The following is a 27678-nucleotide window of genomic DNA, read 5'->3' as shown; positions in this document are numbered from 1 at the left end:
ACGAACGTGTGGTTTTTCTTTAAGTACTTATGACCTGGTAACTAAGGCCTTTAGGTCAAGACGTGTCGATTACGAACACTCAAAATCATATATATGTAGGAAGAAATGTGGAGCATGACTGAGTGAGAAAGATAGCAGATGTCGTGTTCGAAGGTAAGAGAGACGATGAATGTTCGACACACAGTTTTATTTTACGCGAGAGGAGAAATGAGGGTAGTTACCGTAACTCAGAAGACGAAAGATGTGTAATTTTTGTTTTTTATTGCTTAGGTGAATGGACGAGCTCACGGCCCACCTGATGATAAGTGGTTACCGGAGTCCATAGACAACTACAACGTAAATGGCGCCACCTATCTTGAGATATGAGTTCTAAGGTCTCAGTATAGTTACAACGGCTGCCCCACCCTTCGAACCGAAACGCATTACTGCTTCACGGCAGAAATAGGCAGGGCGGTGGTACCTACCCGTGCAGACTCACACGACGTTCTACCACCAGTAATTATCAGTACATTTTATATACTCGCCATAAGAAAGACGGAATTAAAATCAAATTTGTGTGAAGCAATCAACTTTTTTATCGGCTCAAATCGAAATCTGAATAGTCATATCCTGTGGATTCAAGAAATCGATTCCATTTGACTTTCGATCAATGTGCTCAGTGCGAGTGTTTTAACGTTCTCGATAGCGTAAAAGTTAACTCAAATTTATATGGATTTTGAATGTTTGCCTAGGTTTGCCACTAGGGGGGCTGTTCCTATAATTGAAATTAATAAATATGGACGTCTATAAAAAAATAAGAATATTTCCAAAAAAGAAAAGGTAATTGACTTGTTAATGATTTAATAATAACTTTCTTCAATGACCACTTAATCGGCCTCCGTTATGCTAATCCTCTTCATCTTCTTCTTCTCCGAATTCCTCTCCCTCTCCCTCCAACACAGGCGGGGGCGGAGGAGGTAAGTGCGCAATACGGTAGGCCTGCAAATAATCAACAAAGTCATTATGTACATAATTCATTTTCACATAATTTCACATTTAATAGGCAGGGTGGTGGCACCTACCCGTGCGGACTTACAAGAGGTCCTACCAACAGTAAAATATTAACCTAAATTAGGTAAATATATTTAAAAACTTTGTTTATTATCAAACTTCTGTTATTATTTAAAGTCTGTGGTCAAATTGAAAGCAGATTAAGATTGTCTGTCTTTAATATTATTTGTCTATAGCAGGGGTCCAGCAGGGGTGGCCAACTTGATTAGAACCAAGATCTACTGTCTTCTGACGAAAGTCTCCGCGAACTACCAATGACCTTTCTTGAAATTTGATGAAACAATGTAGTTCAGTATACAAATAAATAGCATATTTACTTTTATTAAAAAGATTAAAATAAACCTGAAATTATAAATAAATAGATAAATAATGTGACGTATTGGTCATTAACAAATGATACAAGATGATGATGCGGGCAGGAGTTGGTGATTATGTTGCGCAGTCTGTTCTATGTATTTATATTTTTTGTCTTGCCACGATCGACTGGTCGATAGCGATCTACCGGTTGGCCACCCCTGGTCTATAGTGTATATATAGTCTTGGCGAAATCTATGATTAAAGAACTATATTACTGATATTTGACAATAGAACCATAATAATGTTCAAACTTATAATTTCAATTAATTATATTCGAATCTCGACTACTGGGGGATCACTAGTATTGATAAATGTGCAATGAGACAGATTGATTCTTTTCAGTGAAATTAGTGACATAGTGCAAAATCAAGTGACAGTGCAAGATCTCTCCCGCCGCCTGAGTGATATGTTAAAAAATAGATCCTATTACATGCCTCTATATAAATTCATCAAAAATACAGTGAGGAAATTATAATAAATCGAATAAAAATACTCAAGACTTGGCCTAATGGTCTAGATACCAGGCCATAAACTACAAAAAAAAAAGTGCAATGAGTCGGACCTCTTCGTCGGCGAAGGTGGGGTCCGCCATCTCCATGACCTCCGGCCCGATGGGGTACTCGTCTTGCGGCCGCGGCAACTGAGCCGGCCCGTAGTTCGGCGGATCGAACTTCAAGCCCCAACCGATGTACATACATTCAGACTTCCTAAACATATAGTACTAATATGTAAACGCTATTATATCTAAATATATTTTGAATTATTTTGACTTCTTTTCGTTAATAAAAGCCTTTATTCAGACGCAAAAAGGATATTTACAAATAATAAACTTAACGACTCTGCCGAGTCGATCACATCGACAACTTCGTTTTTTTTGCCCAAGTTTGGCAAAGGCCTCCTTCATTTCTTTCCACTCTACTCGTTTTAAATCTTTCCTAGTCAATATTTTTATGTTTCCATAGTATAGTTTTCCTGTTATCGGCTTTATTTATTGCTTAGGTGGGTGGACGAGCTCACAGCCCACCTGGTGTTAAGTTACCGGCGCCCATAGACATCTACAACGTACCACCAAACCCACCTTGAGATATAAGTTCTAAAGGTCGCAGTATAGTTACAACGGCTGCCCCGCCCTTCAAACCGAAACGCATTACTGCTTCACGGCAGAAATAAGCAATTAGGCTTGTCGTTTATTTGGCCTCAAATGACGTCACTCGGCCGAATATTGCAGTTTGCGCCACAAAATAGAATTAAATCTGTACTATCGAATGATATGCGTACTGTCCGGACGTGGCGAAGGCGGCGGCTCCGGGCCACAGGTTGCTCCTGAGCGCGGCGACCGCTCGCTCAGGCGTCAGCGACGAACTGCTGCGGACACTCCACGCCGTCATACCTGCCGGTTACAATCCATTCATAAATTAAATCCAACAAAAAAAAAAGAAAAAAAAAGAATGAACCCGTTTTATTGTATAGAACTATACATTAACCTTTTCTAACACGTGTTAACAGACGACTTCTAGGGTAAAGGAATAGACAATCGTTTAATAAAAATCAAACCCGCCAAATATACTAGTAGATGGGTGCATTTACGTTATAGCTGTCTGTGGTCTCCGGAAACCACTTAACTTCTGAGCTCGTCCACCAACGTAAGCAATTAAAAAAAATACAAATTTACGCAATCACACAAGCACGGGCGATTAGGTACCGCTGTTGTCTTTGCCTATTTCTGACAGCAGACCTCAAGACGGGTGACGTCATTCTTATTATGCTGTGCAAGGTGGGTCGTCCAGTTAACACGCAACTCACCTTCGAGTCTAGAGTCTTCGGACAGCGAGGTAAAGAGTGGGGGACCACTTTCAGGCTCCAGCGGGGGAGGACCTTCGTCTTCTTCCTCTTCTTCACCTTCTTCCTACGTCACAGAAAAGGCCTTTAACACGTTGATTGCCATGTAGGTCACCGGTGCACTGAAGTAATTATGTCGATTTCTCTGTTTGATGTTCTTACTAAGGCGCCGAAGCATCTATTAGGCTCTGGGAAAGACGAATCCGAAGACACTGAGACACGAATTATTAGTATTAGGTTATTAGCAGAAAGACTGGATGGATCGATCCTGGGTAGATTTATCAAGCTGCTTGATGAGTCTGTCACGAACGGAGTTGATAGATTTGCTTAAATACTAACATAGTTCTTAAGTTAGTTGTAATACTAACACACTACGAGACTTATGATGTCTTGAAATAAAAGTTTTTAATTTTAATTATTTTTTTACTGAGAGACCTAAAAGACTAAGTTCGCGAGTGCGCCACATAGGGTACCGGTGACCTACACGACAGACAACATGATAAGTATCTCCACGAGAAAGAAAAAACGACATAAATGTCTCCACTGTAGTTTTTGTACGTAAAAAGGGATTTTCGTAACAAGACACGTATTTCCGGCATTGGCTTCTTCTTCCTTCATAATTATTGACGCTGCCTTCTCTAACTGCCTCGCTAGTGGCTTGGCATAGGTTATTTTCTTACTCATAGCCGTTCTAGAGTACAGAAACTCCTAAGAAGCTTCCTCTCTATATTGGACACGGTGCCCGAAGATGTTAAAGGGCCTAACAGTACCTAATGTAGGCTATAACGACAAAGGTAAGATCTTCCACCGAGCGGGTGATATTGTTCGGTAGACCGACGGCCCGAATGTTGTTCGGAACTTGTACATATGCAAGCTTATCTTGAAAATATCGTAAGCGAGATTCAAGCATCTGTCAAATATCTTGCGTTCGTATGATCGCACCACATTTTACTTTTATCAAACCGACGAAACTAACCATTCCAGCATTAGGATTCCACCAGAGAGTCCTACCCTGCTTCAGTATATGTCGTCCATGATGCACCCAGTACGTGAGGCTCGAGTCCAGCAGGTCCTTCATCGAGTGGCCGTGGTAAAACGGATTGGGGTTGAAATTTAAATCTCCTAAACATAACAAAACATTCGTTTCCACTGGTGTTTATAATAGCATATTTATCATTAAGTGTCGGCTTTTACCATGAGAAAGAGCCTCGTATTTTGCAGGGACTGTCGCTTATTAGCAAAATGCTAAGGAGCGCTTTAGGGCTTTTACTAGTTTAAGTCATATGTCCGTATAACCTCTAGATGCCATTGGTTTCCATTTTGCTTAGAAAAAAAGGTTAGGCTACTTAAGCGCTTATGATTAATATACAGTAGGTATTCACTGTTACCGACCGCCGCCTTCCTCCAAATCAATATCTTCTTCTTCACCAGAACCAAAAGTGTAGAAACCCTGAGGAGACACGGACGTGCCGGCTTGGATCCGAGCTAATTGAGCGCGCAGATAATTCCGCTCTGTTCCCTCAAACGGCGGAAACGATTGAACCTTGAGTGGAGACAGTATCATCCACTTATTATAATAATAATCAAATCAAACAACGTCTTAATATAATGGAACAGACGTCCGTTAGAATGGTATTAACCACGGTAACCCTATTTAATTCGTTATGGCTAGAGAGAAAAGATACAATTTAGAATGAGCGAGAGTGAGAAAATAAACAGAACGTCTCGCGAACCACTCGACCTCGGAGAGAGGGAATGGACGAAGAGAACTAGGTCGTTTCTCTTATACACAGCATTCGCTATTATAATATTAATTTGATTTAAGGATGGAAAACGAAGAAAAGCACAATACTACACACCACAAAAGAAGTTTCAGTTCTTTCACCTGCAGCATGATGCATGTTGAGTTGGGTAATCTATGTTATAGGTATAATCTGTGTCATTGCATTTTTTCCTCCATTACTGCTGCTAAGAAGAATTCTTGATAGAACACTTACCTTTGAAGAGATGTCCACTACACTGTGCCAGATTGAAGCCTGCTTAAACTCACGGCCATTATGTCCAATAGATCACAATGATATTGACAATTTAGATGTACTTACTCCTGGACACTTGCTCATTGGAGAAGCTCCAATCAATGTACCTGAACCAGATCTTAGCCAAGTGAATGTAAACAGACTGTCTAGATGGCAACATACTCAGAGGATACTTCAAAACTTTTGGCATAAATGGAAGACGGAATATCTCACACGTTTACAACAAAGACCTAAATGGTTAACTTTAAAGGATGAGTTTAAAATTGGAGAAGTGGTTCTGATTAAGGAAGATCACCTTCCTCCGGGTAAATGGGCCTTAGGTCGCATAGTTGAAAAATATCCTGGCTCTGATAACATCTGTAGAGTTTACAGCTTAAAATGTTGTGGTAAATTGATTAAGAGATCCATTAGTAGACTGTGTAAATTGCCAATTAATGAATAACTTTCATTAAACTTAAAATTTGGTTACTTTGTAAACTTTATTGTTTTGTTTTTTACTAAATTAAATTTAAGTAAATCTATAAATATATTTAATACAAATAGTTAACATTTAATTGGCAATAATGGTTAAAGGATTGGTAAAGAAGGATGTTTTAAAAAATATAAATATTTATTCATGTAAAGTTAATGATACATTAAGAATGACCTAATGTTCATAAAATTCACCTATTTATTATAGGTTGTTTTGTACTTTCTGATTTGTATTTTAAAATCTGATTTATGTTTGATATTGTAAATTCTAGTAATTTGTTTGGTTCAACTCTAAAAAGTTACGTTTAATAAATTCTATAAAACTATCCAAGTTATTATTTAAATACGACAAAGTGGGTGAACAAACAATGCACGCGTACCATGTTGTTTAGTAATAGTAGTTCTAAACCCATAGCCAAGAGCACTTGCACAGCCTGAAAGGGTCTCTCAGAAACCAAAAATGTTGCCTTTATTTCTGTGGACGGCCTTGTGGATACCGAAATTAATATGTTCTTGATACAAATGTCCCTCTCACTTAAAATTCGAACAATATTATTCCATTTAGCTTTAAAACTTAAAACCAGTACTTCCAGTTATAAAGAAAAATGACGTTTTCCTTAGGTAATATATTAGGGGTGGCATATCAAATATATGGACGACACAAAACCCCACACTAAAGACAAATCCTCCCCAGTTCCAACATGATTTAATAAGTTTAGTTAAAAACTCTTGATATTAAAATAAGAAAGATAGTACAAAAGTTGGAACCAATAATCTTTGTATACATAAAAATATGACAATTAAAAGAGATTAATCGTGAAGTAGAAATTACAACAATTGACTTGTTTCACTTTTAAAATAGTCGATTTTCTCACCTCCGCGTCTAGATTTCCGGTCATACAACGCACAGTGAGGCGGGCCACTCTGATCTGATCAGGAGTTACATCCGGGAGACAGATCCACTGTTCGCCCGGATGATTACATACCCAGAACACCTTCAAATAACGCATAAAATTATCTGATTTTAATGAACACCAAAGGTAACTTGCCCACTGAGTTTCTCGCCGGATCTTCTCAGTGGTAGATGGATATTGGTGGTAGATTCTGCGAAGCACTGCTCTTGCTAGGGCCAGTGTTAGCAACACTCCGGTTTGAGCCTCGTGAGCTCACCTACTAGTTAAGGTTACGCTGAAATAGCCTCTCAAGGCTATCAGCTTAGGTAGGAAAAAAAAAAGGTAACTAAGTTTACAAACTAAGGTAACAAACACAACATGGACGTTTAATTGCAGTCGTTGGTCGTTCTCGGACGACTACCGGAGCTGAAGCACCTCAAAGAAAATCCTGAGCCATTGTACCTATACCTGAGACTTTTTGAGACTTTTTGACTTGAGACCTTTTTTACTGGTGGTAGGACGTCTTGTGAGTCCGCATGAGTAACCCTGCCTATATCTGCCGTGAAACAGTAATGCGTTTCGGTTTCAAGGGTGGAGCAGCCGTTGTAACTATACTAAGACTTTAGAACTCATATCTCAAGGTGGGTGATGCATTAACGTTGTACATGTCTATGGACTCCAGTAACCACTTAACATCAGGTGCGCTGTGAGCTCGTCCACCAATGTAAGCAATAAAAAAAGCGACTTAGAACTGTGCAGTTTCTTTTTTTTTTAAGAATTCTTAACCCAATTATAACAACAAACTCTTCAGGACCATACATCTTCCAGTGTCGACTTACGAGAACATTTTAACTTGTTGCTATTTAATGGTTTAGTTTTGTTTGAGACTGTTAAGACTGAGACTTTCTTTAACACTAAACATACCATAACGGGTCTAATGAACCAATTCGAACTTTTGCATTGAAAATGCACGTGTCATATTATTTTTTGCACAGTCTTTGCTTTTGCACATTTGACTTCATGACTTTTTTTACCAATTAATCTACAGTTATTATACAATTTTTTTGTTTTTTTGGGTACCCAATACCTGTCGTATACCTTTATCTACCCGCTATGGTAGAAATCGGTATCAGTAAGTGTTGGTGTAATTAGTGTTAAAAACTCAATTACCTTCTTATTAACACCTTGACCGGGTCTCTCGACTGGTATCTCGGGAGGCGGCTGCCAAGTAGACACGGGCTCTGGAGGCAGCTTGGGAGGCACAGGTTCTTTTGGCTTTTCTTCTTTACCTTCACCCTCTCCGACTTGATAAAAACAGACATGTGATGCTTACAAATGAATCCCATCATAAGCTTGTATTTTAAATACCATAATCATATGCATTCTTATTGCGATGCTAGTGAGCTCATGATATTTCAACGCAGTATTTTTTTATTTTATTTATTGCTTAGATGGGTGGACGAGCTCACCCATCTGATGTTAAGTGGTTACTGGAGCCCATAGACATCTATAACGTAAATGCGCCATCCACCTCGAGATATAAGTTTTAAGGTCTCAGTATAGTTACGACGGCTGCCCCACCCTTCAAACCAATACGCATTACTGCTTCACGGCTGAAATAGGCGGGGTGGTGGTGGTCGCAAGCGCAATCTTTATAATAATGTAGATACTCCCAAAAGTTAATAAATCTGGTGTTTATTATTTTCATTTCACGTTTTCCGACACGTCGAATACTTTACGGCTCGCGTCATATAAAAATATGTTTTCTATACTTCTATACTAATATTATAAAGAGGAAAGATTTGTTTGTTTGTTTGTTTGTTTCGAATAGGCTCCGAAACTACTGGACCGATTTGAAAAATTCTTTTTCCATTAGAAGTCGACATTGTCCCTGATGAACATAGGCTACTTTTTTTAATTTTTTTAAATTTTTTTTATTTTGGTTTCATGTGTGTTTTAATGTTTCCGAAGCGAAGCGAGGGCGGGTCGCTAGTTTTTAATAACTTGATTAATACTCATAAAGGCGATCGAATCCTGTTACGAAATATAACCTCATTTTGGCTAAACAGAAGACTTTGTTTATTACCTTTTTAGGTTGACGAGCTTACGGCCCACCTGACCGCAAGCGGTTACCGTTGCTCATGGACCTCAGCAATGCCAGGAGCACAGCCAAGTCGCTGCCTACCGCTGACTACCCTGCAAGCCTCGTTTGAGGAAAGACATGTCATGGCGCTTGGGGAATATCCAATACCTTAATTTATGTATTATTTTTTTATTGCCCCTGTAGGCAGAGGAGCATACGGCCCATCTGATGGTGAGTGGTTACCGTCGCCCATGGACTTCAGCAATGCCAGGGGCAGAGCCAAGCCACTACCTTTTGTTTATAAATTAAATAGACACCAACGCATCTCTTTCTGTTCTTCGGCAACTTGCATTTGTCCTTCTTCAATCCCCTCGCCTTCACCAGGCATGTCTTTCAGTTCAAACTCCTAATAAACATCAAACCAGCTTTACATCGATACGATTTCGGTCCCATATTAGCAATTATTGATTGAAGATAATAATATATTCTATGGCAGCAGCAAGCTACTTACAATCATGTGTTTCATTGACTATACACGCACACGGGCAGGTTCTTTTTTTTTATTGCTTAGATGGGTGGACGAGCTCACAACCCACCTGGTGTTAAGTGGTTACTGGAGCCCATAGACATCTACAACGTAAATGCGCCACCCACCTTGAGAAGTATAGTTACAACGGCTGCCCCACCCTTCAAACCGAAACGCTTCACAGCAGAAATAGGCAGGGTGGTGGTACCTACCCGTGCGGACTCACAAGAGGTCCTACCACCAGTAAGGCGAAGTGAAGTGATTATCTGTGCCACCAGTTTTAAGGTGCCATCATTGTGACTATTTTTGCCGCGAAGCAGTAATGCGATCCAGTGGAAGGGTGGGGCAGCCGATGATGTACCATAGAACAGCGACTATGTCGTAAGTTGGGTGGTGGAATTTACGTTGCCGACGTCCATGGCTTCGGTAATCACTTAATATCAGGCGGGTCGAGAGTTCGTTCATCCGTCTAAACAATATAACCAAAGAAAAAAGAACCGCCTAAATCTAAAAATATATAAAACAATATGTTTTATATAGACACTTGCTTCTATATTATATTGAGCCTTAACAAGTAAAGCCAAGCAATTACCAGATCCCATAGACATCAATACGAGAATGTCTTTACTTAACTTGAGACTTGAGGCCGAAATCACAATCATATTAATAATATCATAATGATAACCGGGAACAAGTCACGCACGGTCATCGGACCCCAAATTAGGATTTCCTGTACTAGGGGAACCACATTCGGGTACACATGCGTATATATACTTTTAAATATAGATATACATATATAGGTAACCCTCTATAACGCGGTAGATACGTTCCTACAAAGTCCCGTGTTGTGCGAAACCGTGTTATATTGGACTAGAAGCCAGTACAAAAAAGGAAAGTATTTTTTCTAAATGAAACATCTCAACTATACCTGTATGTATTGTTTTACCTGATAAACATAAAAAATCTATATATATAAATGAATTGCTGTTCGATAGTCTCGCTAAAACTCGAGAACAGCTGGACCGATTTCGCTAATTTTGGTCTCGAATTATTTGTGGAAGTCCAGAGGAGGTTTAAAAGTTAGTTAAATAGGAAAATGCTCGGAATTAAATAAAAATAACAATTTTGTTTTTCCTCTGATGTGTCACCCGTCGGATGGATTCCTTTTGTTTGTTTCAAGTTTATTTTATACAAAACTTTAGGTCTTTTATTTGTCAATTGAGGCACTACGAAGTCTGCAGGGTCAGCTAGTAGGCAATAAAATTTCAGTTGTTCTCATATATCGTGTGTTCATAGTTTATAATGTTATTTTCTAAATAATTTTAAATAAAAATCTCGTTATCGTGTTGTACCGTGTTACAGGAGGGTTATCTGTATAGATAATTAACACCCAGTTGTAGAGTGTTGCATAACGTCTGTCCCAGTCTTCAAACCGCTAAGACAACTTTGCTGAAGCAGCAAAGCAAATATAAAAAAATATCCAAATATTTCGGGCTACATTTTTTTAACAATATGTTATTGTAAAACGCTTTTATTAGCTTAATATTGACTATGCATGCCGTTACATATCTTGAATGTATCAACGTAAATTTCACCATTTCCTTTACCTAATTGCTGATAAACTAAGGAGCTGGCTGATAGGTGAACTAACGAGGTAGAGAGCTAGCAATAAAAACGCGCGATACGAGTCAAAGAGTTCGATAATACGAAATTCTTATCCATTAGGCCGCGACGACTGTAAACTTAATGCCAAGCTTTTACCCGGATCCTTCGGTCTAATTCCTCCAAAGTCAATTCGGTTTCAGCAACGTAATAGTTTTCTTTTGTACCATAAATCTTGCCGAAGAATCTGTTTGTTAGAATTAAACTATTGAAAATATTTTATCGGCTTAGTGGTGCCACGGGTTCTTATCAGAGAGCAGTTGAACATTACAATAGAGACATTATCTTTATTGAGTGGCGACATTCCCGAGCACCGGTGACCACTTCCAGGGTTACACATGGTTACATTTTAGATCGTCTGCTCGTTTAAAACGATAAAAACAACTTTAATGATTGACAGACCCTGTGGTACAGTAATTATTATCGAGTAGCTTGGCTTTCGTGTGACACACAAGTTTGTTGTACTTTTTTTTTATTTTATTCTTACCTATGCTGATAGTCTTGAGAGGCTATTTCAGCTTCGCCCTAACGTGTGTAGGTGAGCTCACGGGGCTCAAACCGGAGTGTTGCTAACACTGACCCTAGTAAGAACAGTGCTTCGCAAATTTTACAACCGGATCGAAAACGCGACCCACTGAGAAGATCTAGCGAGAAACTCAGTGGGCTGTGTCTATTGGGGTTTGTTAGCTACTAATCTATTATTACCTATATTTTGATGTGTCGAATCAATCTCTGGTTCCTATAGTAAGTACCTATTTTTGGTCTAACCTTTCTTTATGATTGAAGAATTACTGATGGCCCGGAGGCGTTTCCAGTTTCACCAAGACAGGGGCCTAACCTCCTTCGGGATTCCCGCGTAATTGCGTAATTTTGTCTCGAAAAAGATTAATAAAATAGACTATTGTTACTAACCTGACTGTAGATACGGGCTCTTTAATGGCCAACATGTTTAGAGCTATGTAAACCGCGTAGCATTCGCTATCCGGAAGACCGAATCCACACTATTTGAGAATAAAACAGAATAAACACTTAAAGTGAAAAATAAAATACATGTCCAACTATTTCCATATTTAAATTTCTTACTATAAACTCGTCTAACCTATAATTATTTTTCTTTGCTACGTCATGAATAAATTAGTTTATTCTATTACTCAAAAACAGCTGTTATTTATGAGAGTACATACTCAATACGATACGTCAAAAAGCCGGTACAGAGCCTAGGAGAAAAGCGAATACCAGTTTGTGAAACACAGCAAAATGAGCTCTTGGAACGCAGTGTGAATTAATACAATGCCCAATTCGATTAATCCAATAGCAGGGAGTTCCGGTCGTTAATATCGCAAGGATAAATGAATAAGATAGTGTAATAATCTTAATTCAAAACTGCTACTTAACTATGTAATAAATGAAATACGGTTGGTCACGTTACCTCTTTGAAATAATAATTGCTGTCAATAAGGTCCGCAATCCTGGGCTTCACGTTGTCTTCTTCCAGGTCCAATTCCTGTTCCTCTTCATCCATATCTTCAGCTTTTTCGGCCTTGCTTTTTACCAGCTTAAAAGTAAGAATGATATTACAAAAGCTGACGATAGACGAGTTTGACACAGAGCAACGACTGCAAGTAGGTATTACTGCTGCATTAGTTCTGCAATATATTTAACAGCCAAAATCACAAATGCCAATGGTTGGAAACCTCATCGATTTTAGGCTGAAAGAAATTTACCGTGTAGCCATTTATCTACTGTGCGGTCCTTCAAACAAAACAGGCTCTCCTAAGACCAGATCTTGTAACAAAATTGAAATGAAACAAAGTCATTACACGCTTTATATTAGCTTCACTTGCATGTATGTTTGTAACTGACTCCTTTAGACGCGATTTTGACCCACTTTAAGCGGCTAGATTTCATTCAAACTTTGTAGATTTATCGAGGACCGATGACAATGCAATATAAAAAAAATTTAAAAAAAAAATTAAAAAAAAAAATTTCAAAAATTGAAATTCAACTAAAAAATGAAAAATAAATAATAGTTTAAAAATACTAAAAAACAGTTTATATAAAATTCAACAAAAAAACAGAAAATAAATTTTAATAAATTTAATTAATTAAATATTTTATTTGTGTGTAAAAATTATGTGTGTGTAAAAAGCATTTCATGATATTATTGAAATAATAATTCTTCTACTCATATCTGTCAGAAAAATATTTATAACTAATAACACCACGCACCCCACGCTTTTTTTACAATAAAATGTATATTTTTTTTTTCACTATTTTCAATTTAAATTTATTAAAATTTATTTTCTATTTTTTAGTTGAATTTTATATAAAGCGTGTTTTTAAGTTTTTTTTAATTATTATTTTTTTATTCTTTATTTAAATGCAATAAATAAAATTCGCTTTCGAAATCTGCCGCTCTACCGTTCCTACCCGAAACATCTCCTCCATTCTTCTGACGACTGCCAGCTGCGGAGGAGACAGATAAACATCGTTTAGCAGATCGAAGTTCGGTCGAAACTTTTCCTGCTTCACCTGCCAAGAGTACTGCTCGAAATGGTCCACCACATCCGGTGGTTTCTGGGACAGAATCTTTTGGACCACGTCAACCAAATGATCGTATCTAGAAGAAGGTTTTGATAACATTAATTGTTTCTTTATTGGTTAGATGGGTGAAAACAATACGTATACAATACGTAGGGTAGATTTTCGTAAATAGGTAAAATCAAAGCTTATAATAACCGTACAATGTGTCTCCAGTCGCAGCACTCTGCTGCTTTAAGAAGTTTTTCGCTAATACCAAATCATTATTAAGATCTGGCATAACATTTTCAGTGGCCGCTATAATATCCGGCTCTAGCATGTAATCGCATAAGTTCTTTTCCATCTTAATTAATTATGGTAAATTCAGAACGAAGATTAATACAAAAAATCATCAATTTCACATTAGTTATTGACAGTAAATCACTGTTATTAAAGACAATATATTTGACAAGCTCGTTGATTTACAAATTAATGAAGGTCCCAAAACTTTTTAGATAAGAGTTGAAGCTTTAAATATTAGGTCTTTGCTTTCGGCGCTAGGGGTAACATCTGAAATTCCTTGAAAAATCGTATTGCATCAGTCCTTTTCTCGGATGCCTAGACCCTCACAACATATGGACCATTCTCTAGATGCATAAGAGCTAACGCAACCACTAAATGCTCCCAACCTACTGTACAACAATTTTATTGTCCCCATAAATTACATTGTCGCCCTATAAGCTAAATTCTGGCGCCCATCTTAAGACATTAACTGTATTTAGTACCCGAGGAACGTAATTGAAATGAGATAAACATAAATAAGACAATTGTACCAAGCTAATAATATTGCTTATAGGGGATACCCTTGGAGAAAGGTACCGTCAGATCAGCCTCCTCCCAGCGAGAGGCAAATTGTACGAACGTTTGTAACGTAAGTGCCTTTGAAAATTCGTCACCTCAAATGTATCCTGATCAATGAACAATTTGAATTCCGCGCCAAGTACAGTACCCGGCGATAAATATTGCACATCGACCGTGGGGAAGAGAAGGTTAATTTTTAATACCGGATGCTAGTTTTTCGTCGCACACAGGTAACGCTTTTTTTCCCTACCTAAGCCTTGAGAGGCTATTTCAGCATAACCTTAACTAGTAGGTGAGCTCACGGGGCTCAAACCTGACGACGTTACTAACACGAACCCTAGCAAGAGCCGTGCTTCGCAGAATCTACCACCGGATCGGAAACGCGACCCACTGAGAAGATCCTGCCAGAAACTCAGTGGGCTGTGTCTGTGGGATAATTTAGTCGTCGAGCCCCCATCGAGCCGAAGATGACCGGTGCTTGAGGTACCTAAAAGCACCGTTAGTGGATCGGGAGGATCCGAAATGACGTGCAGGTAACGCTCTACAACAAAAATAAAGACAAATGTCTCTTTCTAAATATCGATGTGCAATATTTATTGCCTGGTACTGTACTCATATCCAACAAGCGCGCGGCCTCACTGAGTACATTTTAGCGCGATCAAAACGTTCACTACGTAACAGGCCCATATCGGCCCGCCGCTAAACTTTCAGCTGGTGCGGACGAACAAAATTGTGTCCCTCTCGCTGGTGCGGACTGATTATTTCAGATGTTTGTAAGAGTTCGACACTGACAACTACATATTATAAATTGTATAGAGTATTTTTTCGCATAGTTATAGCATTTTAATCTACCCTAGTGCTGGTGGGTCAAGAAAAACCTGCCACGTACTGGTGGAAATATTGTTGGAGGTGCATTACGATCCGCCGCCGCACCAGATGAAGGTTTATGATTTCGATCGCGGCCACTAATTTACGACAATGATTCCAAACTTCATGAAAAGCACAGCCGTACTCTTCAAAAGAGGTCGTCCTCCCGACACCACTGCTTGTATCTCGTCACGAAATAGGTGCGGTAACTCTATTCCTGCCATCATAATCTTTGGCCAGCCCCTGCTGTGGGCCTCGAAGACCAATTATCAGTCAATGACCGAGCTTCGTGCCTACTTGGTCGATCATGCTGTAATTACTTCATGATTTTTAAAACTTGCATACGTTCCGTCATGACCTATGCAAGTATAGTGTTCACTCAGGCGGCCCACATACAAATTTACCCCCTCCAGGTCATCCAATACCGTGTTTGCAGGTAGCGGTCGATGCCCTATGGCACGCGAACAATGTCGATCTTCACGACGACCCGAATTTATATCCATTATGTCATATATTATCATATATTATCGTCAAGGAGCGTCAGAAAGCTCCTTTAAAAAAGTGGCGCGTCACGACAACCCTCTTAACGTGGTCGCCTCCGCAACGCCGTCCCGCAAAACATGTCTTATAGGATCCCCGGATCCGCTCTCGGTGCTTTTAGACTCTTCAAGCTCCGGTCACAGTCCTCATCGAATTCGTCGATTAAAGAAAGTTCGATGAGCAAACTAGCCGATAGACACAGCCCACTAAGTTTCTCATCGAATCTTCTCATTAAGCCCGATCCTGATTCAGTTGTAGATTCAAAGGGCTTTTTAGCGGGAACGCGAGGAGTGAATTTGTGTGATTTGTTATAATTTGTCTATTCAGTGCTTCTTCAGGTTTAAATGTGTAATAACGGTGGTCTATTAGTATCTGTGAAAGTGCACAAATGTGGGAAAATGAAACAAAGCCGCTGAACGTAACTTCTCGGGATCCTCCAAAAAGTCCACTGAAAAAATCTCAGTAAATAACCACCATTTTACTGAGATTATGTTTTGTCCCATATCATCTCATCTCATTTCATTTGATTTCATCCCAGTTGATTAATGTCTCAAATTTATCATCTTCGTTTCATTTAATTTCACTCCATATTATCACTTTTCATAAAAATATGAGTTATGTATGTAAAATAAGACTTAACCTAAAGGTCTTAGTCACCAGGTCATAAAATCCCTTTTAAAAAAAAGTAGGAATCAAAGGTTAAGGTTATAATATTAAAAGTTCTTGACTTTTAAACTAAGATCTAGTGTTTTATTTATATTTAAATATGTAATAAATTAAGAGTTACAAATAAAGCAAAGTGTGTCTTACACAACCGAATGCTACATTTAACTATTCTAACCTAATAACCAAAACATAAACAATCAACAATGTCCGCTAGATTTGATGGGGCCCTATACAAATTTCGACAACAATGCCCTTATGTGAGCAAAGACCTGCTCCGCTGGTTCCCTGGTCATATGAACAAAGGTCTAAAACAGATGCAACGTAAATTAAAAAGCGTTGACTGTGTCATAGAAGTACACGACGCCAGGATACCTTTTACAGGCAGAAATCCAATCTTCACAAGCACATTGACTGGCGCTAAACCACACATATTAGTCCTTAACAAGAGGGATTTAGTCATAACATCATTAATACCTCGAATTAAAGATCAATTAAAAGCTGAACAAAATGTTGACAATGTTGTGTTCACAAACAGCAAAGATCAGTTTTGCCGCGGTCTGAAGACTATTAAACCTTTAATGGTTGATTTAATAAAAAATTCTAATAGGTATAACAGAAGCGAGGAACTAGAGTATAATGTTATGATAATTGGAGTTCCAAATGTCGGTAAATCATCTATGATCAACATGTTGAGATCCAGGAATATTAGCGGAAGGCATGTTCTGCCGGTCGGTGCGGTTGCCGGTGTAACCAGGAGTCTTATGATGAAGATGAGAATAAATAATGACCCCTGTATATTTATGTTAGATACTCCAGGTAAATATCGTATTAACACATTGATTACTAATGTTTGATGCGGGTATTGTCAGGCTGCACTGCCTACCAACGGATCATCTATGAAGACTAGATTTAAATCTTGAATTTTGTTCTAGTATCCATAATACAGGAGAAAATCTCATTTCAGAGTGTTATATGTGTAACATTTTATGATCTAAAAAGAACTGACCCTCCACAAAAGTAGGATATTAAAACATTTGAGTAATGTGTCACTTATTACTTTAGTCAAAATCAGATACCTATAACATGTGAATATCTATTTTTAGGTATCTTAGAGCCATCAGTAACAAATATTGAAATGGGTTTGAAGCTTGCATTGTGTGCTGCACTCCAAGATCATCTCGTAGGCGAGGAGATCATCGCGGATTACTTGCTGTACTGGCTTAACAAGCATAGGAAATTTAAATATGTGGACTTCATGGGCTTAGATCAGCCTTGTGATGATATTAATAAGGTATGTGAAAAAGTTCTAAAGGGGCCAAAGCTCATCACATAGATATTGATGACAATGGTTATTTTAGTTTTTGTGAGACCTCTAACATTAGTGGCAATATTTTGAATTGATTTTTTGTTCACACTAGGTATCACTTTTATATAATGTCCAATACAAGAGCCAATTTGATCTATTATAATACAAACTATAGATGTTTTGATATCTTTATTTTGATTTATGGAGTAGGATGCCATTATAAAACACACTTAAAGACTCCTGTTTCTTGAGTAATGGCACTAGTGATGTTATCATGTTCAAGGGCCTTTGTAACATTAACATCAGGTGAGCTGTGAGCTCATCCAACCGTCTAGTGTAATAATTAAGCAAAAACAAGTGATAATGGTAGGGGAATATAATAATTTGTAGAACATTTTTGCCTTTAAAAATATTATATATAATTCTAAAGGCATTTTATTTTGATTCATTTTTGAATCAAATTTAGTTTTTTAATGGATCCTTAAAAGGGCAAAATATTTATTAATTACCATGGTTCTTCCACACAGGTACTCCTCTCCGGCGCCATTAAATACAACCGTATCAGAAAAGTTAGAGACTTTGATGGTAAAGTCCGGGATGTACCGGACCTTCTTGAAACATCCAGACACATTATTAAAGCCTTCAGGACGGGAGAATTGGGAAAAGTTATTCTAGATATTGACCTGCTAGAGAATAGACCTAGCAATAAACAGGAGGTTCTAGCATAACTGTTCTATTATCCTTTATATTCAGCTCAATTCAAAGAGTAATGAAATTTTTGGAACTAGCATTTAAATGAAGAAATTATTAATCCACATAACGAACTTTCCTTTAAAATGTAGTTCATTCACTCACTTATTATGTTGGATGCTGAGAATTATCAGGTCTGAAATTTGTCAACATAGTCTCGAGAGTGATGCCAACCATGTTAAAAGATTTGGAAAAATTCAAATACTAAAGACAAATATAGTACTGAAAGTAATGTAATAAAAAAAGTAGCCAAAATGATATGATACAAACGATGAAAACCTAAATCAAAGAAACTGCCAGACCTCGAGAAACTGTTAATTCTTTCTGTGTGCAACAAAACGTAAATGCCAATAAATTTATAGAAAATTTAAGGGATAAACAACGTCTTAGTTGTCCGTGACTCAAACTAAAATATTCATAATTTAAATAAAAAATAAATAAAACATTCAATGTCAGATTATACCACGAAAGTCATCATAGTCATATTTGTTAAAACACATCAGATGTAATGCCTGATGAGCACGTATTTATACAGAGATGTGTAAATGTACAGGAAATGGCAAATTAAAGTAAGAATCAACTAAAATCTATTGCAGTTTAAAACAGTCAACTAGCAATGTACATGTAATAAGAGAAAACCTTTACTGAATACGGAACTGAATTACGGTTTTAATAAGCTAAAATTAACAGTAAAATTTGCTTTGATTACATTAGATACATTGACAATTAACTAATAAAACAGATTGACAATGACGTCAACTTATGGCTGGTAATTTCAAGTAAGAAGTTTACATCAGTACACATAAACATACAACTTTTGTAAATATTTTATGTGAATATGTTCACCAGAATAACATTAGACTATAAGTTGTTTGTCCTTACTAATCTTCTGACAATCTTTTCTGTAACATATATATATATATGTATGTATATGTATATATACATATATTGTTTGTCCTGTTTTAGGTTAGTAATTCAACAGTTGATTACTTTGTAAAATAATAATAATTAAAATTGATGTGACCTTGTGCAATCACGAAGCCCACCCAACAAAAAAGAATCCAAACTTCACCAAAAGACATCAGCTGAGCATAATCAAAACCACAGACTATAAAACTTGACTTTGGCGAAATCAAAAAGGACCGCCATTACAAAAGAAAATGTCAGTACACATAAGCCATTTTAATGAAGCCACCATTCATAGTTAGTGTCGATGGCAACACGCATCTTCAATTCTTCTATAAATAGAGAAGTCTCCATAAAGTCTATGGGTTATGATAACCGCTTAACTCCACGCGATCCGTGAGCTCAGCTCGATCACCCATCTACGCAATAAAAAAATATACAACGTATTTTTACGCAACTAAATGATATTGTAGAATGAATATGAGTAAATGAATTATGAATACTAATTAGTAGGTATTTCCTACGTCTTGAGTTTTTGTCGCTTTTTTTTTTGAACTAAAGTTGTTTTAGTGATGAAAAAATTTTGAATCTTTTTCCGGTGTCCGTGATTAAATTACATAGTTTTAATTGCCTCTGAATATTATTATATTAAGTGTTGAATGAAACCTTAACACTAATCATACCAACGCTTACTGATACCTATTTGTAGTCATCGTGGCCTAAAGGATAAGACGTCCGGTGCATTCGTATGTAGCGATGCACCGGTGTTCGAATCCCGCAGGCGGGTACCAATTTTTCTAATGAAATACGTACTCAACAAATGTTCACGATTGACTTCCACGGTGAAGGAATAACATCGTGTAATAAAAATCAAACCCGCAAAATTATAATTTGCGTAATCACTGGTGGTAGGACCTCTTGGGAGTCCACACGGGTAGGTACCACCACCCCGCCTATTTCCGCCGTGAAGCAGTAATGCGTTTCGGTTCGAAGGGTGGGGTAGCCGTTGTAACTATACTGAGACCGTAGAACTTATATCTCGAGGTGGGTGGCGCATTTACGTTGTAGATGTCTATGGGCTCCAGTAACCACTTAACAGCAGGTGGGCTGTGAGCTCGTCCACCTATCTAAGCAATAAAAAAAAAAAAAAGCTATAGCGGGTAGATAACGGTATACGACAAGTATTACTCAAGATAAACAAAACAAAACAAAAAAATAGTATAATAACTGTAGATTAATTGGTAAAAAAAATTATGAAGTCAAATGTGCAAAAGCAATAATATGATACGTGCATTTTCGCTGCAAAAGTTCAAAATGGGTCATTTGACCCCTTATAGTATGTTTAGTGTTAATATTGTGTAAATATAGGTTTAGTTGTAAATAAATAGTTGTCTCAAGCAAAATTTCTTTGAAACGTTATTATTTCTGTGATTTAATAGGTGTCTTCGGGTGCTCAACAATGTGCGGAATACGCGCTCAAGTGATCACTTAATACCATATAAGCCGTGAGCTCGTTTACCCATCCTTATCGATTGGTCAACCTATTTTATAGTTTATTGAAACTCTATTTTAACTATGAAAGCGACGTACTTAATTAGATTCTAAATTTTCCGACATCAAAAAAACTGTGGCCTCTTTTAAATATGCAGTGACGTAAAAAGAAATCACTACTAGTCATTTCAGTCAGACAAACTGACTTTTGAAACCACAATATACAGAATTGAAGAAAATCAAAGACGTAAAATGTTCAAGTCATAAAATTAATGTGTACTAAAAATTAACAAACTAAATAAATACATTAGGTAATATGTGCATTTGATCCCTTGATAGTCCATTATAAAAAATGGATATTTACAGCTGTATCGAAACATTTTTATCGACGTTACAAAACTACAGATGGCTTATAAACTTAGCTGACCACTGTTATCCTATTTCAATGATGTCTGTAATCCACACAGCGAGCTAAAATGGTACTAAGAAGGAGATACAGCAAAGAGTTCGGCCGTAAGGCCACTCCCATACCGAAATACTTCAGCGAAATAACCTTTGACGAGAGTTCAGAATCGGAAACATTTGAAAGCGAGACTTCATCTTACACGACGTACTCCGGCGAATCAGAAACGACGACTATAACAACGGAAGACACCTTGAGCATGATCAGTACTCCTTGGAGCAGTGAAACGTGGGACTCTGCCGTATTAAACAGTGCAAATTCAGAGAAAACGTTAACACCGAAATCTTCCACGTCCTATGGAGCGACGACACCGTTCTTCAGCGCCACCAGCAAAAACACTTTGACGTTATTAGAATCAGCTGTTTCGCTCAATGAAAGTCACGTGATGAAGCCGACCATTCGAGCGACTCAGTCGATGTCTTCGGGAACTTTAAGTTCGTGGACTCTTGAAAGTTTCACCAGCACGGGTCTCATAGACTCTGGTATTCTAAAAGTCGAGTATCCCTGGAGCCCTTGCACTGATATGAGCGGAACTGATGTATACCCTAGTAGTGTAGACACGTGCGAATCTAGAAAAGGTAGCAGGGCTGCAATGAATACTCTCAGCAAGAGAGAGCTATTTCCCATGAATTATTTGTGTACACCGCACGAAGACACTGTTCTAGATTGGATGTTAGTGAAGAACAAAGGGATTTGTGTGTCGTGACGGGAAAAAAACCTCAAAAAAAACAGTAAAATAACTTTATTTGAAACATTGCATTTTCCATTATCCCTATAGTATATTATAATAAATCTTGCATCTAAGCAAGTGGCAATAAGTGAGCACTTAGGATAACATTTAAATATTTGATCGAATATAGAAAAAATTACAAGGAAAAAAATGAAAAAATATCCTTTTAACCTTACGACATATTGGATATATTAAGCTAATAACGACTATAGGGTCTTTCATTCTTTGGGCACATTGCAGATGCCAATGACTGCCTTGTAGTACTTGGGTTCGGAAAGCGCGTCCACTAGGAATGTGCCGAGGTCGCACTTGGCAATGGTCCTGCCCGGTGTCTTCTCAGGGTTCACTTCAATAATCATTTCTCGGCTTGGATCGTCTAGAATCAAAAAATACCATCATCAACTGAATGTACCAGAACTCACAGGCGAATTGCCTCAAAGATGGCCAGCTGACCAGTAGTGGTCAACATTTCCATAATTTCTTTTTCCTGCCTATTCTAGTGGCCTCGAGGGGTCATACCAGATTCACCGAGCGAGTAGGCGAGATTGCTAACACTAGCCCTAGCAATAGTAGGTAGTGCTTCGCAGAATCTACCACCGGATCGGAAACGCGACCCACTGAGAAGATCCGGCGAGAAACTCAGTGGGCTTTTTAAACATTTCCAGGCTTTTCAGCTGGTCTATATACTCTCTAGCACCTCACTTGCCGGTGGGACTTGGAAAGAATGAGTGAGGCTATCGCTGCGATATCACGAACGTAATTGTAGCCTTAAGGGATTCATGACTTTAGCTACTTTTCACTTATCTAACCCTATGTATACTCGTATATTGTTATGAACCATACATATATTTTTTTTTAAATTATCATACCTTATGTATGGCTCTATAATATTCATCACTCTTCATAGGAATTTAATTTTGATATAGAATCCTGAACAGAGCGATATTCACTGTTTGCCAAAGGCATGAATTTTCGAGATGTTTTTATACCAAACAGTAGGTAACAACAAATATTTTTAATTACCTGTGAAGTGTGGCGGAAACGCGGCGATCCAATTTAAGCCGCTGTCTTTCAGAGCCTGGAACATTCTCTTGTGGTCTTCGTTCAAATTGACGAAGATCGGCGGCACCTTTTCTTGTTCATAAAATAAGAACGCCGATAAACAAGCCGACACCGTCTTAACGTTCTTCGCTCTCATCGCGTCTATTATGTTTTTGGTTCCTTCAGATAAATCCGAAGTTGGCGCCAAGTCGTTCCTAGTCCCGAGGGTGATGACGACAGCGTCTGTTCCTTCGACGGCCTCATGTACCGAGTCTGGTTCGAGAACATTTCCTTGGACTATCTCGACCTTGTCTTTAAGATGTTCTGGGAGTTTTGCTGGGTCACGTACGAACGCTCGTACTTCTAGGCCTGCCAATGCAATGAGTTTATTATAGATATTGATTTACTACCAGGGAATAGGCACCATTAGCGGTAGGCAGCGGCTTGGTTCTGACCCTGGCATTGCTGAACTCACCATCAGGTGGGCCATGAGCTTGTCTGCTTACAAGGGCAATAAAAAAAAAAGAATAACATGGGTCGAGCCATTTATCTTCCAGACATGATCTAGAGATCATGATTGTATTACGTTCATGACTTACAGTCAACTAACCTTACGCTATCTTATTAATAAATTATACAAAGTAAAAGCCCGGTATATGTTCTGTAAAAACGCCGCAAATACAGAAACACATGAATATAGTATGGTCATTTACATAATAATATATGGGATTATAGGTTATACATTCAGTAAGTGACAAAATAAAAACATACTTTAAGCGTAGTTGTAATAAGGTCCATTTTACTTTATTAGTACTCTATTTGACAACGCGTTCACAAAGGATATTCGGTTGGATACGTACATATTGGAATCCTTTTACGCCTTCGTCAAACAGAACGCTAAACTAACGCCGCGCTATGACGCCGAGATTATAACATACCGTCAAACAGAGCCCCAGCGCTATAAGTACGCAACGCTCTGTTGCGGCGTTAGGACGCTTTGACGTCAGGCGTTGTAATTTTTTACAAATTTTATTTTAGCGTCCGAGTGAATGTGTATTAAAATACTGGATAATGCCCGAAAAATTTACATATTTATAATACTACATTATGAAGTGAAGTTTCGAAAATAATTATTTACATTAAATTAACATTCCAATTGTAATTTGGTTCAGGTGTAATTTGGCTACAAATCACAAAGTGAACAGCAGTTTACTGGTGGTAGGACCTCTTGTGAGTCCACACGGGTAGGTACCACCGCCCCGCCTATTTCTGCCGTGAAGCAGTAGTGCATTTCGGCTTGAAGGGTGGGGCAGCTGTTGTAACTATACTGAGACCTTAGAACTTATATCTCAAGATGTGTGGCGCATTTACGTTGTAGATGTCTATGGGTTCCGGTAACCACTTAACACCAGGTGGGTGAGCTCGTCCACACACCTAGGCAATAAAAAAAAACCTAAATTAATGAATTAATTAAAATAAAAACAAGCTGATACTAGAAAGGCAAAGTCGAATGTACTTTTGTTTTATTGGGTCAGACTGGCAGCAAGCTTCTGAGATATAAAAGTAGGCAGAAACTTAGCTACGCACCTGACATTACAGACATTCACGAGCAAAGGTGACCGCTCACCATAATGTGGGCTGTAAGGCTGCCACCATTGCCATTAAAAATATATGATTTGGTATCACCATTGTATCTGCTGCCCACCCTTGAAACAGGAATGCATAAATATTTTGTAGCCAAAGTACACTACATTTATTATGTGGATTCATAACACAGCCTACATCTAATACTAAAGTCTGAGACTCTCCTTCAAACAGAGGAATATAAGTACTAACCTGGCTAACCTGAATGGTTACCGGAGCCCATAGACATCTAAAGCGTAAATGCCACCACTCACCTTGAGATGAGTTCTAAATAGGTGAGCAGATTATTATGTGGCTGTGCTATGTTGTTTATATAATTAAGTGGTATAATTTTAGTTTTAAATTAAAGTTATACAAGTAACTTGCTGGACCAGTAGTTTCAAGGTCAACCAGCAACAGGCCATTAATAACAACAGTTTTGTAAAACAATTAACTGTTTTTTTTAATGCAATTTGGAGTAAAACATTCAACCTTGTATATAATAAACGAATTATAGTGTAAGTTACTTAGTAAATGTACTAAGGCCAATGGATATTGAATTACAAAATAACTAGGAGCTTCAACTGTTTTTATTCGTTTTTTAAATAGTTAAGTACCTTTTTTAAGTGCCGCCTCAACAGCGTTCAAGCCGATCACGCCAGTCGAACCAAAAATCACGACTTTCTTCATTTCTATGAACAAGAAATATTAGTAGTTAACAACAAGTTGCTGATTTAAAACACTTACCATAAATCTGATAGGTACTTGGTAATAGTATCTTTAGGTATCAAGAAAACTTATCTTGATCTGAACGTAAGATAACAGAGATGATGAAACGAGACGACCCAGCAATAGGTATCAAATTGATAATTTATTTCACTACTCGTTCCCTTGTTCATATGAAGTAAATTTTAGCTTAATTAATTTTTATTTAAGACTGCAACGCTGAAATTATTTATTACAGTGTTTTATTAATGAATTTCGTTATTATCGCATTTGATTCCCTTTAGAAGTTCTAATGCCGAATATCCGAATAATGTATCTTTATTCTTTAAAAACTTACTAAGTTTAACTGTTTAATATTTCTCAACAAGCACCGGTCTCTAATATATTAAGTGTATAATCTATGAGCACCGGCTCAAAACTGAATTGTCACCTTGTGCCAGTAGCCCCCTCCCTCTGTCTTAGTAATAGTTTTATTTTCCAATTGGAAAGGCAAAAGTCATCATACCATACTACCTAATCTTTTATTTATAATATATTTTATATAAAAAATGATATTACGAAATGAAATGAGATGAGACGAGACGAGACGAGATTAGATGAGATTCATTTTAATTTAATTGTGTATATTTTATACTGTTTTTTTTTACTCTTATTTTATTTAATTTCACTTTTTGATTGTATTCATCCCTACAACTATATTTAATAAGCACTATGGGACTATATCTAATAAAACCAAATCTTTACTCACAATTTTCTAAGCCATCTCTGTTCTATGAAAAATGAAATGAAACGGAATTAAATATATGTGTTTTTCGACTGAAATAGAAAAACACGTGGGATAAGTTATCACCTAAAGTTGGGAGACAATAGCTGAAATTGCCTCTGAGTAAAAAATTGGAAATTTACTGATAGTGAACTTTTTAGAAGAGCCCGAAAAATCCTATCGAGATTATAGTCTTTCATTTTTCTATTTTTGTGAACTCTTTCTGATTTTAAACAGTTAAAAAGACCACCACGTTTTAATACACGCTCAAAACTGAAGAAATAAAATAATCCACAGTTTCCCACTTCGCATTCTCTACAAGGATTCCTAATTCCAAGATCAGTAATAATTTCGTTTCTTTGATTTTACTATTCATAGCACAGACATGAATTCTCCCTTCCATGAAAAAATATGACATCTATGGACTAAGTTCCATTGCTTAACTGATGAACAAATCAAAAAGTTCGTGCGGAACTAGCCATTATAAAAACACAAAAAAATAATTACATATATATTATACACCTAATAGTTAAAAATTAGATAATATTCATTAATATTTAAGAATAAGAATAGTAATCTTTGCTTCGCCAGGCTGACCCTCCTTAGCTCACCTATCCACTTGGTGAACCTGGCATAGCCCTTCGAGATTACAAGGATAGGTAGGCAAAAAAAACTGCCGAAGAATAAGGGAATTTAAATATTAACTGTATGTATTATATACATATGTATTATAATGGAATTCATTGTACCTACCTAATCTATATGGCAGTTACACAGCCGATTGTCAAAATGATCAAGGCTCACTGAATTTGGACCCCCTTTTTTTGATTTTCGGATTTTTTTTATTTTTATTTACTTGTTCGTCGTTTGTTCGTTAATGTTCGAATTTGATATAAAAAAATTGATAATTGAGAATTTAATTGTTTTTATGATCGAACAATCACCAATAGTCATCGAACAAACGATAATTGATCAAAATTAATTAATCTGAGGGATAAAAATAAAGATATCTAGTAAGGAGGTCGAAGTTAAGGGTGATCATTTGTTTAATTAATTATAAATAAATTAAAGACGAACAATCAATTTTTACATTCGAACATTAGCGAACAAACGACGAAAAAAAAAATGAAAATAAAAAAAGGGGGCCAAATTCAGTAAGCCAATGATCAATAGGTAGGTACAATAAAGTGTATAATCTATAGCATTTCTAAATAAAGTTAATCTGTGCGACTTTTTGGCGGGAACGCGAGCAGTGAAGTTGTGTGATTTGTTTTATTTTGTCTATTTAGTGTTTCTTGTTTCTCCGGGTTTAAATGTGTTGGACGGTTAAATTTGAAGGGATTGGGTTCTTTAGGTGATGAGGGGCTATTTAAAAACACAACTGCTTCATTATAATTATATTGCAGATTGCTTGAACACTTTTACACCATTATACAATTATTATCTTTATATTTTTTATAAAACTATTTCATGTTTCTCTTGCCGTGTCTAGATGAGAAGTTTTGACA

The 27678-nt window shown here is 37.3% G+C and overlaps 4 protein-coding genes across 8 annotated transcripts; 2 read left to right on the top strand and 2 right to left on the bottom strand.

Annotated features, from left to right (window-relative positions):
* Positions 1 to 823: 823 nt before the first annotated feature.
* On the bottom strand, positions 824 to 19561 carry Rsph4a (Radial spoke head protein 4a). Of its 4 annotated transcripts, none has more exons than XM_089738317.1 (14): positions 19452 to 19561; positions 13348 to 13537; positions 12347 to 12472; positions 11830 to 11918; positions 11017 to 11104; positions 9051 to 9135; positions 7817 to 7950; positions 6629 to 6748; positions 4639 to 4789; positions 4223 to 4368; positions 3211 to 3313; positions 2686 to 2797; positions 1970 to 2114; positions 824 to 978 (listed from the first exon to the last, which is right to left on the bottom strand). In XM_089738317.1, the coding sequence occupies exons 2-14, from the start codon at positions 13363 to 13365 to the stop codon at positions 886 to 888; spliced, it is 1410 nt and encodes a 469-aa protein (XP_089594443.1). In that variant the 5' UTR covers positions 13366 to 13537; positions 19452 to 19561; the 3' UTR covers positions 824 to 885. The 4 variants fall into 4 exon arrangements, with proteins under 4 accessions (XP_089594443.1, XP_089594440.1, XP_089594442.1 ...); XM_089738314.1 differs by lacking the exon at positions 19452 to 19561 and adding an exon at positions 13662 to 14536; XM_089738316.1 differs by lacking the exons at positions 4223 to 4368; positions 4639 to 4789; positions 19452 to 19561 and adding an exon at positions 13662 to 14536.
* LOC114248440 (mitochondrial GTPase 1) lies at positions 14924 to 19278 on the top strand. Its single transcript, XM_089738318.1, has 3 exons — positions 14924 to 17187; positions 17475 to 17662; positions 18205 to 19278. Exons 1-3 carry the CDS (start codon positions 16575 to 16577, stop codon positions 18403 to 18405), a joined length of 1002 nt encoding a protein of 333 aa, XP_089594444.1. The 5' UTR covers positions 14924 to 16574; the 3' UTR covers positions 18406 to 19278.
* Positions 19562 to 21148: 1587 nt separating the features above from the next.
* On the top strand, positions 21149 to 22039 carry LOC114248436 (uncharacterized). Its single transcript, XM_028181678.2, has one exon. The coding sequence runs from the start codon at positions 21301 to 21303 to the stop codon at positions 21991 to 21993; it is 693 nt and encodes a 230-aa protein (XP_028037479.2). The 5' UTR covers positions 21149 to 21300; the 3' UTR covers positions 21994 to 22039.
* LOC114248437 (flavin reductase (NADPH)) lies at positions 22015 to 25861 on the bottom strand. Of its 2 annotated transcripts, none has more exons than XM_028181679.2 (4): positions 25745 to 25861; positions 25299 to 25373; positions 23041 to 23427; positions 22015 to 22393 (listed from the first exon to the last, which is right to left on the bottom strand). In XM_028181679.2, the coding sequence occupies exons 2-4, from the start codon at positions 25369 to 25371 to the stop codon at positions 22236 to 22238; spliced, it is 618 nt and encodes a 205-aa protein (XP_028037480.2). In that variant the 5' UTR covers positions 25372 to 25373; positions 25745 to 25861; the 3' UTR covers positions 22015 to 22235. The 2 variants fall into 2 exon arrangements, with proteins under 2 accessions (XP_028037480.2, XP_089594445.1); XM_089738319.1 differs by lacking the exon at positions 25745 to 25861 and adding an exon at positions 25447 to 25626.
* Between the last annotated feature and the right edge of the window lie 1817 nt (positions 25862 to 27678).

This window comes from Bombyx mandarina, chromosome 25, assembly GCF_030267445.1.
Source record: "Bombyx mandarina strain Sakado chromosome 25, ASM3026744v2".
Taxonomy (NCBI): Eukaryota; Metazoa; Arthropoda; class Insecta; order Lepidoptera; family Bombycidae; genus Bombyx; species Bombyx mandarina.
This window is presented reverse-complemented; position numbering and strand designations above follow the sequence as displayed.